The 15,881-nt window shown below is 38.0% G+C and overlaps 1 protein-coding gene across 1 annotated transcript in view; it reads left to right on the top strand.

The window, feature by feature from the left end:
* The first annotated feature begins 3,274 nt into the window (after positions 1–3,274).
* Positions 3,275–15,881, top strand: part of asb4 (ankyrin repeat and SOCS box containing 4) — a 38,826-nt gene continuing 26,219 nt past the window's right edge. Inside the window, exon 1 of the mRNA XM_039737598.1 lies at positions 3,275–3,973. Within this exon, the coding sequence (XP_039593532.1) occupies positions 3,796–3,973 (178 nt within the window). The 5' untranslated portion in view covers positions 3,275–3,795. The remainder of the gene's footprint in view (positions 3,974–15,881) is intronic.

Genomic DNA, 15,881 nt, shown 5'->3' on the forward strand with positions numbered 1-15,881 from the left:
TTTTTTTTTCATTTCACGTTTGTGTAAGAAGATCATATCAATGTCATACCATATACGTGCAAAATAATTTATCTTTGAATGGCACTAAAATCAAATGTAGACAAGAACCAAGCAAAATGACACCTTTTATTGGCTAACTAAAAAGATTACAATATGCAGGCTTTCGAGGCAACTCAGGCCCCTTCTTCAGGCAAGATGTGATTACATGTAGTTATATTCATATAATTGATCACATCTTGTCTGAAGAAGGGGCCTGAGTTGCCTCGAAAGCCTGCATATTGTAATCTTTTTAGTTAGCCAATAAAAGGTGTCATTTTGCTTGGCTCTTCTCTACATTCATAATGGCTAACACGGTACAACACCCTAGTACTACTAAAATCAGATAAATCTCTAGTACCGCTGTGTTTAACTTGCCAGTCTGTCAGGTAGCTTGCAGTGCTGACTGCCCAAATATAATGACAATATGAAATATAATAATTATCCCTACCCATTATTCCAGTTTGCAGTATCTGCTAATTTATGCAAAGAATGCAACATAGCCATCCAAATAATGTACAGTTTTTAGGTGTAATAGTTGTTATGGAGAACTTTTTGCGTGCAAGAAGCAAAGTTGTACGTGATTTGACCAACTACAAAAACATTAAATGTCGTACATGTACTAAACTCTCCAAACAGTTTTGACTCCTGGAGATGATGGCAAAAAAATCAGTGAGCACTTGTATGTCCTCTGTCCTTTGGCTCTTTGAGAGTCGCTGTGAACATGCAGCCCAGCAGCTGCACCCCTGACACATCTCCTGGCTGCTACAGTGCACTCTAAGTGCTGTGTCTGCAAAATGGAGATCACGGAGCTGCTTTTATGTCACCTGTCTTCCTTAGACACCTGAGGAGTGTGTTTCTCTCAGGGCAGGAAACAGAGGCACTACACTGTTATTTCCACAGTGCACCAGTTGAAAAACACTTATGTATAAATTAAGTATAATTATCAAGTCTTTGATGATGATGAACAATTAAGAATTGTATTTATGGAGTTTTAACACAATTTTTATATATGCAGATTTAAGAGCTGCTGATACTTCAATTAAATTTAATTTTCAATAAAATTAGTCTTTAGCAGTGCATTCAAAATCTAAAGTAATTTTGATCATTTAGTTTTACTTCGACACGTCTGTGTTTTATATACTATGCCCATTTGAGAATTAACACAAGATTTTTGTTGTTATTTTTGTAGGTGCTTATAATACATTGGTCATATTTTTTTATTACCTTCTTTTCAACTTATCTTTTAGGAAGGCATTCAAATTCACATTGTACTTGCTCAAATAGAATTTTGTTAAAAGTTCAGGTTTAAGGTCATTGTTTAAGCTTAAGTTATGACATTCAAGTTTTTTTTCAGTTCATTTGTGTTGATTCTACATTATTTTTGTGACTCAGTGTGCATTTACTTGATTTACTGTGATTTAAGTACTTATTTTATGATTGCATGTTTTAATGTAGGGTGGCGCAGTGGGTAGCGCTCCTGCCTCGCAGTTAGGAGACCCGGGTTCGCTTCCCGGGTCCTCCTTGCGTGGAGTTTGCATGTTCTCACCATATCTGCATGGGTTTCCTCCCAAAGACATGCAGGTTAGGTGCATTGGCGATTCCAGGTTGTCCCTAGTGTGTGCTTGGTGTGTGTGTGTGTGCGCCCTGCAGTGGGCTGGCACCCTGCCCAGGGTTTGTTTCCTGCCTTGCGCCCTGTGTTGGCTGAGATTGGCTCCAGCAGACCCCTGTAGTTAGGATATAGCGGGTTGAATAATGGATGGATGTTTTAATGTTAATCATGATTAATTACATATAATGATGTGGTTAATTAATTTTTTATCAATTACCAGCCCTAATATACATTGTGTATGTGTGTGTAAATATATATATATATATATATATATATATATACATTGTCACACACGTGCGAGTAGGAGGCAGCTAAAGGGGCTGAGTAATGGTAATACCACAACAGACCAGGAGGTGGTGAGGTGTTCTGACTGTCTTTCTCAGTTCCTTGCAGACCATTCCCAGGAAATCCCACCAGGTTCCCGGGGCCCTCGGTGATGTCACTTCCAGTCCCGATGAAGTCACTTCAGGTCCTGGTCCCCTTGATGAAGTCACTTCCTCTACGGCCCTTTAAAGCTGCCAGTTAATCAGTTCTGTTTTGGACTCAGTCTTGTGAACTACTCTGTTCTAAATCTGAACCTTTTGCAGCCAGGGCATATTATACGGGTGGCTGCCCCAAACCTTTATAATGTCTGGCATTCATTCTTATCACAACATACACATATATATATTGTCACACACGTGCACATGGGAGACAGTTTACAGGCTCAAATAAATATATTACTTTCCGAACATGGGTTGGCAACTCCAACTCTTTCTCCTCTTTCTCTCTGCAGACCATCAGAAGAGCCTGCCACATAGAAATGTCACTTCTGCCTCCGGTTCCTCAGAACCTGCCTACTACAAACGTAATTTCCACCTCCAGTCCCTCAGAACCTGTCTCTCTATGATATCCTTTCCACTTCCAAACCTGCCTCTTCCTGTCAGTGAGCTATATATCGGCCACCTTCTCCAATATACCTCATTTTTATTTTGGACTTATGTCTTCATTGACCTACTTTCAAGTATATGGGGTGGCTATATCAAACCTTTTTCTGTCTCCACTGTTTATTTTACTATATATATATTGAGGTGTACGGCTGTGGTCCATGACTGGCCGGGACGCCCCTTCATTATATGCTCAGGTGGAGCAGCCGTGGACAGTGCAATACCTCCCCCTGGATGCTAGATGGCCACCCCCTTGGTGCCTCAGTTTCCCACAGGGCTCCATGGGAATTGGAGTTGGGTGCAGCCCTGTTGGGTCCCGCAGGCACCGCCAGGGGGTGCTGCAGCTGAGACTCCAGAGCCTAAATGGGCAGCATATTCACCACACCTGGAAGAGCAGCTGGAACTCGGCAATCAACCACTTGGAGCACTTCTGGGTGGACTATAAAAGGGCCCAGCTACCACCACTCAAGGAGCCAGAATCGGGAGGAGAAGGAGGACAAGGTTGCCTGGGAGGAGTGGCGGAGGAAGAAAAAGAGTTTTGCTTGATGTACTTGCTGTTTGTGCTTGGGAATGTGTACTGCCTGTGGGACACGGGGAAGACGTGCGCCCACAGGTGAAGAAAAAATAAATAGTTTGTGTATTTTATGTGCGCCTCCGTGTCCAGTCTGTGTCGGGTCGGGTGCCTATATAGTGCCTTTATCACAATATATATATAAATATAAATATAAAATTTAGGAAATGTAAATTGGTGTGCAGATGGTTTACACAAGTTCAAACTGTTGATGTGGTTTGCTTTTCCTCCAGAATATTACTTGTAAATGTCTTGTGTTTTGTAAACTTACCATTTGAAAACATCACAGAAATCCCCTACACCTTTTTGATAAAACTACATTTCTTGAAGTGTTAGTTCATATATAAAAACATGTACATTAAACTCATTTTATATGGTTTCAATGGGAAGATTCAATCTGCTATAGCTCTACTTTAATCTGTTAAATAATAATTATATCCATAGATGTGTGTCCTGCACTTAATGGAACTACAAGTCACTTTTTATGTCTTTCTATTAATAGTACAGCACCCCAGGCTATTGCACTGATTATATTACATTCTCTTCCCAGGCCAGTGAAACTTTCTGGAACACTACAGCAGTGGGTGTGCAAATTCCACATTTACAATTACAAATTACTTCATCATGCAGCCAGTGATCACAGATTAAGAATGGAACAGATAACTACGAGGTCAGCAGCTGCAAAAGCACTAAAAGATACTTTTCTGAAAGCACTGAAGTGTAACAACTATGGAAAGATCCAAGCTCTTCTGCAGAGCAGGAAAGTTGACGTCGACACAGTATTTGAAGTCCAGGATGAAAACATGATTCTGGCGTCCTATAAACAAGGTATGTAGTGAAGGGGGAAAGGATCACCACCGAACTGGATTAAGTGGGTTGGAAAACTGAATAAATGGCTAGTCAAGAAAATATTTGAATGCAAATCTGGAATTATAGATATTTTTATTTCTGGTAGTCTGTACTTTGCCTGTGTTTATTTCTTGCATGTGACAAAACTTAATTCTAGGAGGTCTGCTACACAGACCGAAGAGCCAACATTGGGGTTATCATTTTGTGGTACAAGACACTAATGTCCCAAAGATCACCCTATAAATCAAGCAGTACTTACAGTAGTAAGTTCAATAAAAAATTCATTTGATTGCATTTCCTAAGATTTTTTAACCTTTCTCAGACTGTAATCTTTTATCATCAGAAAGCTATTTTTCATCTGTTTAAGGTATGATTAGACATAATTCCAAATCTTGTTAGTGATATATGTGCATGTTCACACATGAACAGAAAAGGAAAGCTTAATTTTTTGCAAAAAAAAAGAATCTCACATTCGCAATATTGACATAATGCTGCACTTTATTTGATTCAATATTAAGTGAAATGGGTGAAATGTGAGTGTATCAAAAATGGCACTTGCATACTAATATGGGAAAGATGTCTGATTTTATTAGTTATTTGTAGCACAGTCACTACAACAACCTAGGTGAAAAAATACATAAATGGCATGCATGAAATGGGCTGCATTTTTTCATTATTTATGCAGGTGGAAGATATTAAGTACAAAGCAAAAGTGCAAGACACAGTCAACTTTGACCCATTTACCCTGCAGTACAGCTGAAACGATCAATCCAGTGTGTGCTTAGGTCAAAAGGTGTTTAGCAGCATTTGAGTTTCTATAAAAATAGCAAGACAGCTTTCTAACAATAAGTATAGCTTACTTCTGGGCCAGCACCACATGTCTTACTGACTACATGCAGATGCTACTGATATGTTCACTCGGGATAATGTATACTGACAACGAAATGATTTGAAAAAGAATCTTTTGTATATGCTGTTTTTGCTATACTTCACATCAACAGTTTCAGATCAAGTTCCATTTCAGATTTACAAAGAAAAGTCTGTATACTTGGTGATGTGGCAATACAGTAGGAAGCAAACAACACAACTATACACTGTATTAAAGATATCTCAGAAATTATTGAGATAAAGCAATGTACCTCTCATGGGCACCCTAAAATGTAAAGTGTTAAGACAGTCTGAGTGGTTCAAAATGAATAAAGAAGCAGCAGTTCCATTTTTGGGCAAGAAAACAGTGGCTGATACCCAGTTGTGGGCTATGTAGTTTGGGTAATGTGAATGCAGCGGTAAAGAAGTTATGCTAGGAGACTAAACTGATTCATTTTATATTGAGTGTGGAGAATGGATTCATTTTTGGCATACTATATGTGTCCTACTGGCTGTAGAATGGTATCTTACTCTTTAAAGTGTGTCAGTTGGTGGGGATTACATTCATGTTAGGGAAGCTGGAAGGACATACTTCATGTTTTCTGCAGCTGTTTTTTGATAATTCACTCCTCGGTAGCCTCAGCTCTTAAGTGGTAATTCATGACTCAGTAGCCCCAGCTCTTTAGTTATAATTTACTACTCGGCAAACTCAGCTCTTTAGTGATAATTTACTATTTGATGGCCTCAGCTCTTTTATGATAATTCACTCCTCGGTAGCCTCATCTCTTTAGTGTTAATACCTTACCTATATAATGCATCTGATAGTTGAGCTAGGTATAGGGTAAATAAAGTATTAAGGAATTTTACTTCCTCCATTGATTGATTGATAAAAATTGTGTTGCAAAGGGACTGCTCAAGTATGTTTTCATAACATAAATAATGTAAATGAATAAAGCAATTACTGGTTTAACAGCACAATTTGTATCTTCAGAGCTCACCAAAGAATTCTGGAATCATCAGACTGTTGTACTCATTAAACTTACTATTTTTTTTTTTTTTTGCTCATACCACACTGCATACTACATATGAACAAAATGTCCATGATTTTCTACCCTTTCAGGGTGTAAAACAGTGTCTACTGACTCTACAGGATTTAAAGGTTATTTGAGTTCCTATGTGCTGCAGGAAGTCTACTCTGACTTTGATTATAGTTTTGCCTATGCAGTAAAACTCTGATGGATTAAGTTTATTAGACTTCTGTTGAAACAAAGTTGACCTGCTCAAGCTAAGTTTAGCTCTAACTTAAAAAGAACTGACATAATATGCTAATTCATAAATCAGCAGTGCCTCACCTAGCTTGTAAAAAAGTCTGTTCTGAAAATCACACCATTATTTTGTATAAACTTATGTCTGCTTTTTGCTGAGATCTCAAAGACTGGTCTTTCCTGAACTTTTTTTGTATATTTCCTGAACATATTTTTCCTGTTCCTGAATATTTCACCTCATCTCAGTTTTTGAAAAACTGTTTAATTTTAATAGTTAATAGATTCCTCCAAACACATTTGTAATACTTTACCACCTAAAATCAATCACTCATATAAAATTAATATTTAGTTTTAATGTATATCCCTCTCCTTATCACTCTGTTAAATTAAATGTGTTCTGTATTAATATGAAGATGAAAACAAAATCCCTTTAATAAGGAAATATTAACAGTGAAATGTTCAAGATATCTAAGCCTAGTAAGTGTCACTGTAAATAGGAATAACCACTTTATTCATGTTGTCACACACACGCATTTGGAAATCAACCAAAGAGACCAGAAAATACCAATTCCATGCCAGGCTAGGGGGCTGCGGGTTGCACTAAATCTCTCTTTTTTTCAGCTGACTGGCTCGTCCACTCTCACTCCCAATGCTGCTCATCCTCTCTAAGCCTCTTTGTTTCTTTTTTGTCTCTTTTTTTCCTCCTTAGAAGTCGGATATTCAGATGGTATGTCTAGGCTCTTCTTAGGTCTGTCTCCTGATTCATGAAGGAGGCCATCCTGCCGACTACGCCAATGTGAAATAAATGGCTGGACACACAACAAAGGTTTGGGGAAGCCACCCGTATACTTTCCCTGGCTGCAAAAGGGTTTTAAGTTTTTAGTACAATGTGTACAGGTTTGAGTCCAAAGAAGAACTGATCAAGTATGGAGGATTGTGGGTTTATGATGCAGTTCAAGGGAAGTGACATAATTGGGTTGGAACTGGAAGTGACATCCTCGGGGCCAGGACAGGAAGTGATACCCTCGGATACAGGCAGAATTTCCGGTGTCTGGTCTGCCAATTGAAAAGAGAGAGATTTAGTACAACCCGCCACCCCCTGGCCTGGCGTGGAATTGGAATTTTCTGGTCCCTTTGGTTGGCTCCAAAACACGCGTGTGTGACAATGTCTACAATAAACTTTCATATCGTACTTAATGACCCAATTTCAGTCTTCAGTATTGTAAACCTCACAACAAAGTATATGCGTCTGTAATACTTTATGTAACACATAGCATTTATTTTACTGTATGACAGAAGAACAGGTATTTTGAAAGAAAGACTAATACTAATTTTGTCACATATGTCTTGCATAGAAACACACAAAGGTGTGTGCAAATGAGAACAGGTCACTCGGTTAAGTTGTCACATAGTATGCATTACTTATAAAATGTCTACATAACATAACTAGCATATCTTTCTGCAACCTGTTTAATCTAATTTAGGGTTGTGGGAGGCTGAGGCCATACAAGCAGCAATGGGCACAAGGCAGGAAATAGCCCTGGCCGTCACAGGGCTCACAAAATCTATATATCTACCAACATTTCAATTATATTTAAGACAAAACAAAATACAATTCATCTGTTCTTCCTTTACATACATAGTTTAAGTGCTTGTGCAAAAAGTGAAATTGCCTGCATGCTTAGTTGAAAATGATCCCATATGAACACAGACTACATTTTGGCAGTAAACATAAACAAGAAACCTACTCATGATGCAATGTTTTGTAATACAAGAATTTTTTAAAATTGTCATGTCCATTTAGAAATTAAATATCCTTTCTTCAAGATCACCTCTGAGTTAGCATTTAGTGGAAACACCTGTTCCTTGAATTACTGCCATAATTCTGCTTGGCTAGGTATGTATTCACATAGCACACCTAGATTTTGCAATGTTTGTGCATTCTTGAACACCAAGTAATTCTATAATTTTTTTAATCGGCTTCGTCAATGCTCTGATATTTGCCTTTTCACGTGTTAGTCATTCTACAATTACTTTAGCTGTGTACTTAGGTTTGTTTATACTCTATGTTAGAGCTGGGCTGATCAGCAATAAGAATTTGCTATTATTCACTCTTAATCAAACTACATGTAAGTGTATAATAGCTCATACGGAATAAAGAATGTGCTGGGATTTGATCATTTAAAAGAAGAAAGCAATACGAGTATGAAATGTTATTGCCATGTTAGAGTAGTTTTCTCAGCTTACTTGAATACATTCTGTTTATTTAAGTAAGTGTAGCTCAGTTTCAACATGCTGCTCCCCAAGAACGGACATCTTAATGTATTCAAGTGGTGATCTGGGTTTTTGACACTAGATGCATAGAAGTTTGCAATAGAAGGAAGATGGTAGTGAATAGAAGCAGATTTCATTTACTTGCAAATTACTAACATGTGAACATACACAAAAAATGTGATTGTCAGGCACCTGAATCAGAATCAGAATCACTTTTATTTGCCAGTACATAAGGGGCCTTTGTCAAGTTCTGTTTAATCATCTTTTTTATTTTCTGGAATATAACACAGTAGTAGTTTCCCAGTAATAAAGTCAAGTGTTTGTTGATCAGGTGACTCAAACATTGTGAAAAGAGTAAAAGGTCACCAAAAATCACCCAAACTAGACCAGGACATTCAATGGCCTGCCTAGAGATCGGTCTCAACCAAGGCAGCCTGACCACAAACGTACATAGGTGCAAAATGGGGCTTGCCTTTCAAAGTTCAAAAAATATTTTAAATGTTCAAAATGCACAAAACTGCCTCTCAAGGGAAAGGAAACCATAAAACCTCTGGCTCAAAGGACAAGGCCAACAAAGAATATTTATAAAGGAAGAATTTATTTAGAATAAAGAAAAAGAGAATAAAAATGGATAACAGGCAAAATAAGGCAAAATGATTTGTCTTTAAAGGAAATCCAAAGCTGTCCAAATCCACAATTCATCCATTTCCTAAACCCACTTATCCAGGACCAGGTTGCGTGGCCACCAAACCCTGGACAGGCGCACCAGCCCATTACAGGGTGAAGACAACACACACACACACACACACAAACATACTAGCAAAAAAACTAAAACAATAGCAAAATCTATAAAACCAAAAAAAATGAATAAAGTACTCAGAACACAATCTTTACTCCACAAATTCCATTGAATGCCTAGTGGGACCAAATTGTCCACCAGAATATAAAAAGTGGAGGACAGCACCAGCAGCAGGGATGTTAAGCTGGACAAACCTCTTGGGGATCAACCAACAGAATACAAGATACGTAAGAAAACAACTTAGATGCACAATGCATTAAATAATATTTAAATATAACAATGCTAACAAAAATTATATAAAAATAATAAATATATGAAAAATAATAAACTACAAAAATAACAATAAAAAGAAAATAAGCATAAGCCAAGAAGCAAACCCTGATTTTAACATGGTAATGTATGTCTGACAATGTGAAGCCAAGGCTTTTACTTCTTTTGGTTAAATCCAAGAAGAAAACAAGATACTCGTACAAGGACAGAGATGAATACAAAGAAAAGTTCAATGTGATCCTGTTATGCACAGAGTATGAGGTCATTAAAGCGCTGAAAGTAAAGGGCAACAAGTTTTCCTTCCGTCCTTAAATGTGCAACAGACCTTATTGAGGAGAAACACCTCCAGTACAAAACAGTGATAGTCTGTCATAAGTACAGAGTACAGTAAAATGCTTATGTGCATTTCTGACCAGCATACAAAGCACTGCTACTCTCCAGTGCTGTGGGAAAGAACTCCTTATCCCATTTCCATACCACATGCTCAGTGACGCTCCCAGTACAGGTCTCAGTGTTAACATTCGTATATTGATGCTGTATTCTATGGGAGGCATACACTCTGTAGGAATTGTATTCTATCAGAAATGTAACATTTACTGAAATGAAACCTTTTTACCTTACACATTACAGAAAAAGAGGTTAGCAAAGAAGAGTGCACTTTTTCAAAACACTGGCTTGTACCCAAATGGCTGAAGGAGGAGTACCATGAGAAAATGTGATGCAGCCATGGGGAAAATGTGCTAAGTATTGTCCCATGTGCGGCGCTCTATTAATATTCATTTATTTTAATTTATTGGGCCTTGATGTACACTTCATAATTTTGAAAGGCACTATACAAGTATTAAAATACTATCAGTCAGTCTCCAATCACCTTGATCTAGATAAAGTCTTACTAAGGATAAGCATTTCTTTCCTTAATAGAGATAGATAGATAAATACTTCATCCCCTCAGGGAAATTCAGTACCAGTCTTAATTGTGTTCCTTGGGATTATTAAGGGCTTTGCAGTCTTTTTATATCCCTTTTATGATTTGCCCCACTCCAGACTTTATCTGAGAGGACTTAACGCTCCATAGTTGATTATTTACTTTGAAATGTAGTACTTATCAAATTAAACATGCCGATGGCTATACAAGAATTGATTTACAAATATTGTTATTGTGTGTACTCAACATAATGTTCTTAAATCTGTTTAATTCAATTTATGATCCTGTTTATATGGAGTCTATCACACCCTGCATGTGACTCAAAGCAGGAACCAGGCATGGACAAGGTGCCAGTTTACTTAACAGCCTACTCACACCCACAATCACGGAGTGCCAGTTTAAAAATTGTCAGTTCATCTAACGTTACATATCTTTGTGATGCAGGATGAAACCGAAATACCAAGAGAAGAACCCACACAGATGCAGGAAGAACACGGTGACTCCTTACAGACAATGAACAATTTTGATACCCCCAATTCATTTTCTTTATTTTAATTTTTAATCAGTTGTCAAAATTATTGAACCTTTCTTTTTCACTTGCTGGTTTTCAGTTAAAATTAGCAAATGCAAAAAAATATTCTGACTGAATGCATCTTCTTTACTAGCTGTCAAATCAAAAAAATCAGTGTTCACTTTCTATAAGCATTATATACAGTAGTAGCCTTCAATTGCTAACAACTCTGTATATTAGTAGAGCAATGCTAAAGGTGATGCTGTTTTATTTTTTGTTGTATACTATATTGTTTACAGTACCTAAAACTGAAATGATGCTTCAGTACCAGGACTCTCTGCTTACCACTGATGAGCAGGTAGCGGGAGTTTAGAGCGCTTTAGTCCACTAACATTCATCTGAAGGACTGGGTGGTCGGTTGGGGGTCTGACACTAACATACTATCAAAGAATTGAGGGAGGGAGGCTCCCATAGGAATTTGAGTAGCGTGTGATGCAAGCTGAGACGTTTGAAAACCATGCTGGTACATAACTTTAATAGAGCCAAAAAAATAGAAAAGTCTCAGAACTCCCTACTAATGGGTATCTGCCCAATTTAAGCACCGTATACATTTAAACTAAATACCACTTCCTTTCACTTGCGTACAAAAATATTTTTGAAATAAGCATGCCTGACAATCAGTTAGGAACATTTTAAAACAAATAAGAAAAAAAGTCATACTGCATATTGTACTTGTGTTATAAGACAAAAGCTTTGTTAAAAAAGGAAGTGAGCTTGGAAACTGGATAAAGTGCTATTTACAATAAAACTAGTGAGAATGAACCAATCACATAAAAGTCAGAAGCACATCTGGATGCCCATCCAGTTGTGGGAGTAAACTTATAGCTGTAATGTTCCTTGCAATAACTTAATTAATTTGCCTAAGAAATGGTTACTGGTGCTCTTAAGAGTATCAGCATGTACTCTTCACCCACGTAATTTAAGTACTTCTCATCTTCAGCTCGTACTTGAAATCAATAGAACTTACTTAACAGGTTGGATAGGCTCTAGTCCCTGTGACTATGAACTGGTTTATTGTGCTTTCATAATGAATGAATGAACGAATAAACAAAGGAAAATGGCATGTTATGCAGCACCCTCACATACTCCCAGCATCATTTTAAAAGAGTCTAACTTAAACTGTAAATGTGTAAGACTTGGGCTCAATTCTTAAAGTCATGCCAGTGTAGATACGTTTTATAGCCGGTATGGCCTGGTTGTGATGATAGGCAGGTAGGAAGTCAGCCTTTAGCACTACTGAAGCACATGAAAGGGCGAAATTACAGCCAACTCAGGCCTTGCTTGCCAGAGAATGTGAGAAAAAGAATTGATTGATTAATGCTAATCTATCAGTTAATTAATTATCAGTTTTGCCTTTGGCCCATTCCAGTAGTTAATTGAATAATTTCATATGGATTCCACTTTATTATCCTTACTGTTTCTCTGTTGGAGAGGTTAATGGCCATCATCCTCTTTAATAAAACCCCTGTGTGCGTCCAGGTGTCCGTGTGTGTGTGTCTTCTGGTGAAGTGCGCATGCGTGGGCCGTGCCGCACATCGCACCGTGCCCCACCCATGTGCTCGGCACTGTGGATGCAAACACACTGGAAGCTGGGCACACAGTGAATGGCCTTGCCATGGCTGCGCATGATAAGAAATAAAGGACACCATTGCTGGGGAGATTGCTAATTGGGTAGTCGCGGCCGCGCACATAAAATCCATTGCTGGGGAGATACCACACATTAAATAATCAGCTGCACACCCCTCACAGATTAAAATACTTGCTGGAGAACTGCACAGTACTTGCTGGGGAGACGCCACAGGTACGATTATAAGCAGCACGCCACACATTACATTAGTTGCTCTGCTGATTGCCCACTGTTGTGACAGAAAATTAAAGTCATAATACGGACAACAAAGCCAGTATTACTGTCAGAGAAAATTAAAGACATATTAAAGTGATGCATATTACAGCCACATACAAGCCAGTATTACTATAGGAGAAAATATTACGGACGTATCTACTAACAACATGCCACGTCAAGTAGGACAAAAGACACAGACAATTAAATCCTATACAAGCAACACCTCCTGGAAGAACGGTCAGCTCAACAAGTAAACATCAACAAAAGAAAGGCTGAAAGACAAAGAAAAATATGAGCAAATAGATAGATTGAAGAAAAAGAAAATGACCATCAGAAAAACGCTAAAAGAGAAAGACTCAGAAGAGCAAACCTTACAAAAAGTTGGCATTTACTTGCCAGAACCAGTATTCAGCCACGGTCAGTTTTATGTTGCATTATCAAGAGTTAGAAGTTTTCCTGATGTTGTTGTCAAGGTTGTAGAGATTCCTGAACAAGGCAAACTGTTGCCAAACTCAGACAGAATATTTACTGTACAAGAAATGTTGTCTATAATGAAATTGTATAGAAACATTTCATGAGGTAAAAAAATAGAAACTTTTACCTAAATATCTTCTTCAAATATTGTGTCTTACAGATTGTTACAAAGTTTTACATTAAGACAATATTAATTATACTTACTGTGTTGTCATATACATTTGTTTTATTTTTATTATTATTTTACTTTAGGCTTCTTGCAAAAATATTTTTGACAAAAAAAAAAAATGAAGACAAGAAACAGAATGAGGTCAAGGTCCCTTGCCGTTTAATATAGACTGTTCCTACTAATGTTTATGCACTACTGTTCTAGCGCCCATTATTGTAACGGGCTTAACGTCTAATACTTATATAAAGGTAAATGAACCTCATTTTAAGAAACAGAATAATATAGTTTATTGATTAAACTATTCTAACAATATCATATGCAGTATATGAACACTGAAGACAGAATTCAAGACGGATAAACATATAACACATTTATATTTACAATACATTACATTCACATTTATTTGCTTAGCAGATACTTTAATAGTAAGTGACTTACTTGTAAAACAAAAGAGGCTGGATGTTTACTGGCTATTTAGATTTCTAATTTATCTTGGAAAGATAAACAATTTTATAAAACTAGGTCTTTAAGGATAGTGTCCGATGCTTTGTAGAGTTGTGTGTTTCTGCCCTGTGTTCAGGTGGAGACCTTTTTCTTGCTTTGCTGTGCACGTTTGGTTTTTGTCGGATTTTCCTTTGTTGGCGGTGTATTGCTGCTTTCCACGGCTTGCTGTTAGGCTCTTTGCTGTGCCTCCCATCACTTCAAATAGAAAAGCGTTCATTTTTCTGTCACAAGAGTATATGTGCCGAAGTTCCCTTCCTAAAATAATTCTGCTTTTCGGTCGTCACAGACCTTGGCTTGGCGGAGTCAATCTTAGAGCTAGTTCAGAGCATCCAGCTCCAAGTCTTTACGTAACTTCCAAAGCAAAGAAAGTTGGTGAGCTTTTTGTTCCGTAGAGAGTGGGTTGCTTGTCACAGTCGCACCAAAGAGAGTGGCTCGTCAGCTTTCAGCTCAAAAAAAGAACAGATTGTCAGCTTTCAGCTCCACCCATAGAGAATGGCTCATCACTTTTAGCTCCACAAAAGAGGAGGAATAACCTCTGGTGATAGGATCAAAGTCACCTCCAGTTACTGAACCAGTGCCTGCTTATGGGGGCTTTATTTTGCCAATCACATCCAGCCAGAGTTTAGTTTGAAGTTAGAAGCCTAAAATGAATGTCTGTTTGGGTGCCTTTTTGTCTGAAGGAGTCTCTGCAGCAGTGTCAGCTCAACTCTGATTTATATCTTTGTTATCAGATGAAACACAGGGCTGATCAAAGTGTTGGTTCGATCTGCAGTCCAACCATTCATTCAGAAATGCATGTGTGTGAGGTAGAGGTGCAGCTAGATTTCAGCAGTTCCCATTAAATCTGTTAGTGTGTCACTAATAAGCCTAGCAAAATTGGCAATGCCTACTTTTTCCAACACTACTACGTATTTTCTGGTCCAGTTGCCAACACGGATTGTGACTGCCTGGGTTGGGTGCAGTTGCCCTAGCGTCCTTTGAATACAGGCCATTGATAGTCGTATCCAAGGATGAGCATGGCAATAAGGACACAAAACAGCAAGAGTAGGTGCACTCAGTGCTTTTATTTCAAAAAGTGTTCCAAAAATCAAATAAAGTGCAGTGCAAATGTCATCCAATAAATAAGTTAATAAATAATTCTTGATAAAATAGTGATAAAAAGGAGGTTAAAATACTAATAAATAATGCCAAAAAGGTTAAAATCCAAGGTTAAAACACACAGAATCTGTCTGTTTAGAACAAACACGAGCCTTTTGCCTCCTTTCAAAGCTGTTGTCATCTTTGCTCCACCTTTAGGGTCTCCTCAGCAAGAGAAGACCCATCTCCAACAGGCACAGTCATGTTTTAAACCAGCTTGTGTCCATCACTGCCAACACTTAGCCTTTAGCGGAAGCCCCACAAGCCCTTTTCCTTTCTCCTGCTTCAGTTGGTCACTCCTGCCCCTCAAGTGCTGTCTGCTCGCTCCACCTGGCACAGTTTCCAACCACCAGTCCCCCACTTCTCAGCACTGTCTCTTCCTGCCTGCCTATTTGCTTTTTGTTTTCTCTCTTTCTTTTAACTTACGGACACTACATCTTTTTTTTTTTGATCCCTGTCTAAATTACACAAGCTTCCTTTTATCCTAATGTGCGCAAATGCCTTAATTACAGGCCCCAGTGCACTAATGAGGAAATTGGCTAAACTGCACACATCTACACGTAAATGCAGCCTCACCAACTGCTGACAATGTCACTTCACTTGACCTTCTTGTTAAAAACAATAATGTTGCTGTGCTACTCACTTTTGTGTTGACTATGAAAAAACACAATATAATCAAAAGTTTTCTGGTTTAGTTGTTAATATTAAGTCATTGTGTGAGAAAGTTGCAATGGCCGGAATGGATAGGACAAGTATCTTTAGTATCTCTCATGCACCGAAACACAAATA

Source organism: Polypterus senegalus, chromosome 15 (assembly GCF_016835505.1).
Source record: "Polypterus senegalus isolate Bchr_013 chromosome 15, ASM1683550v1, whole genome shotgun sequence".
Taxonomy (NCBI): domain Eukaryota; kingdom Metazoa; phylum Chordata; class Cladistia; order Polypteriformes; family Polypteridae; genus Polypterus; species Polypterus senegalus.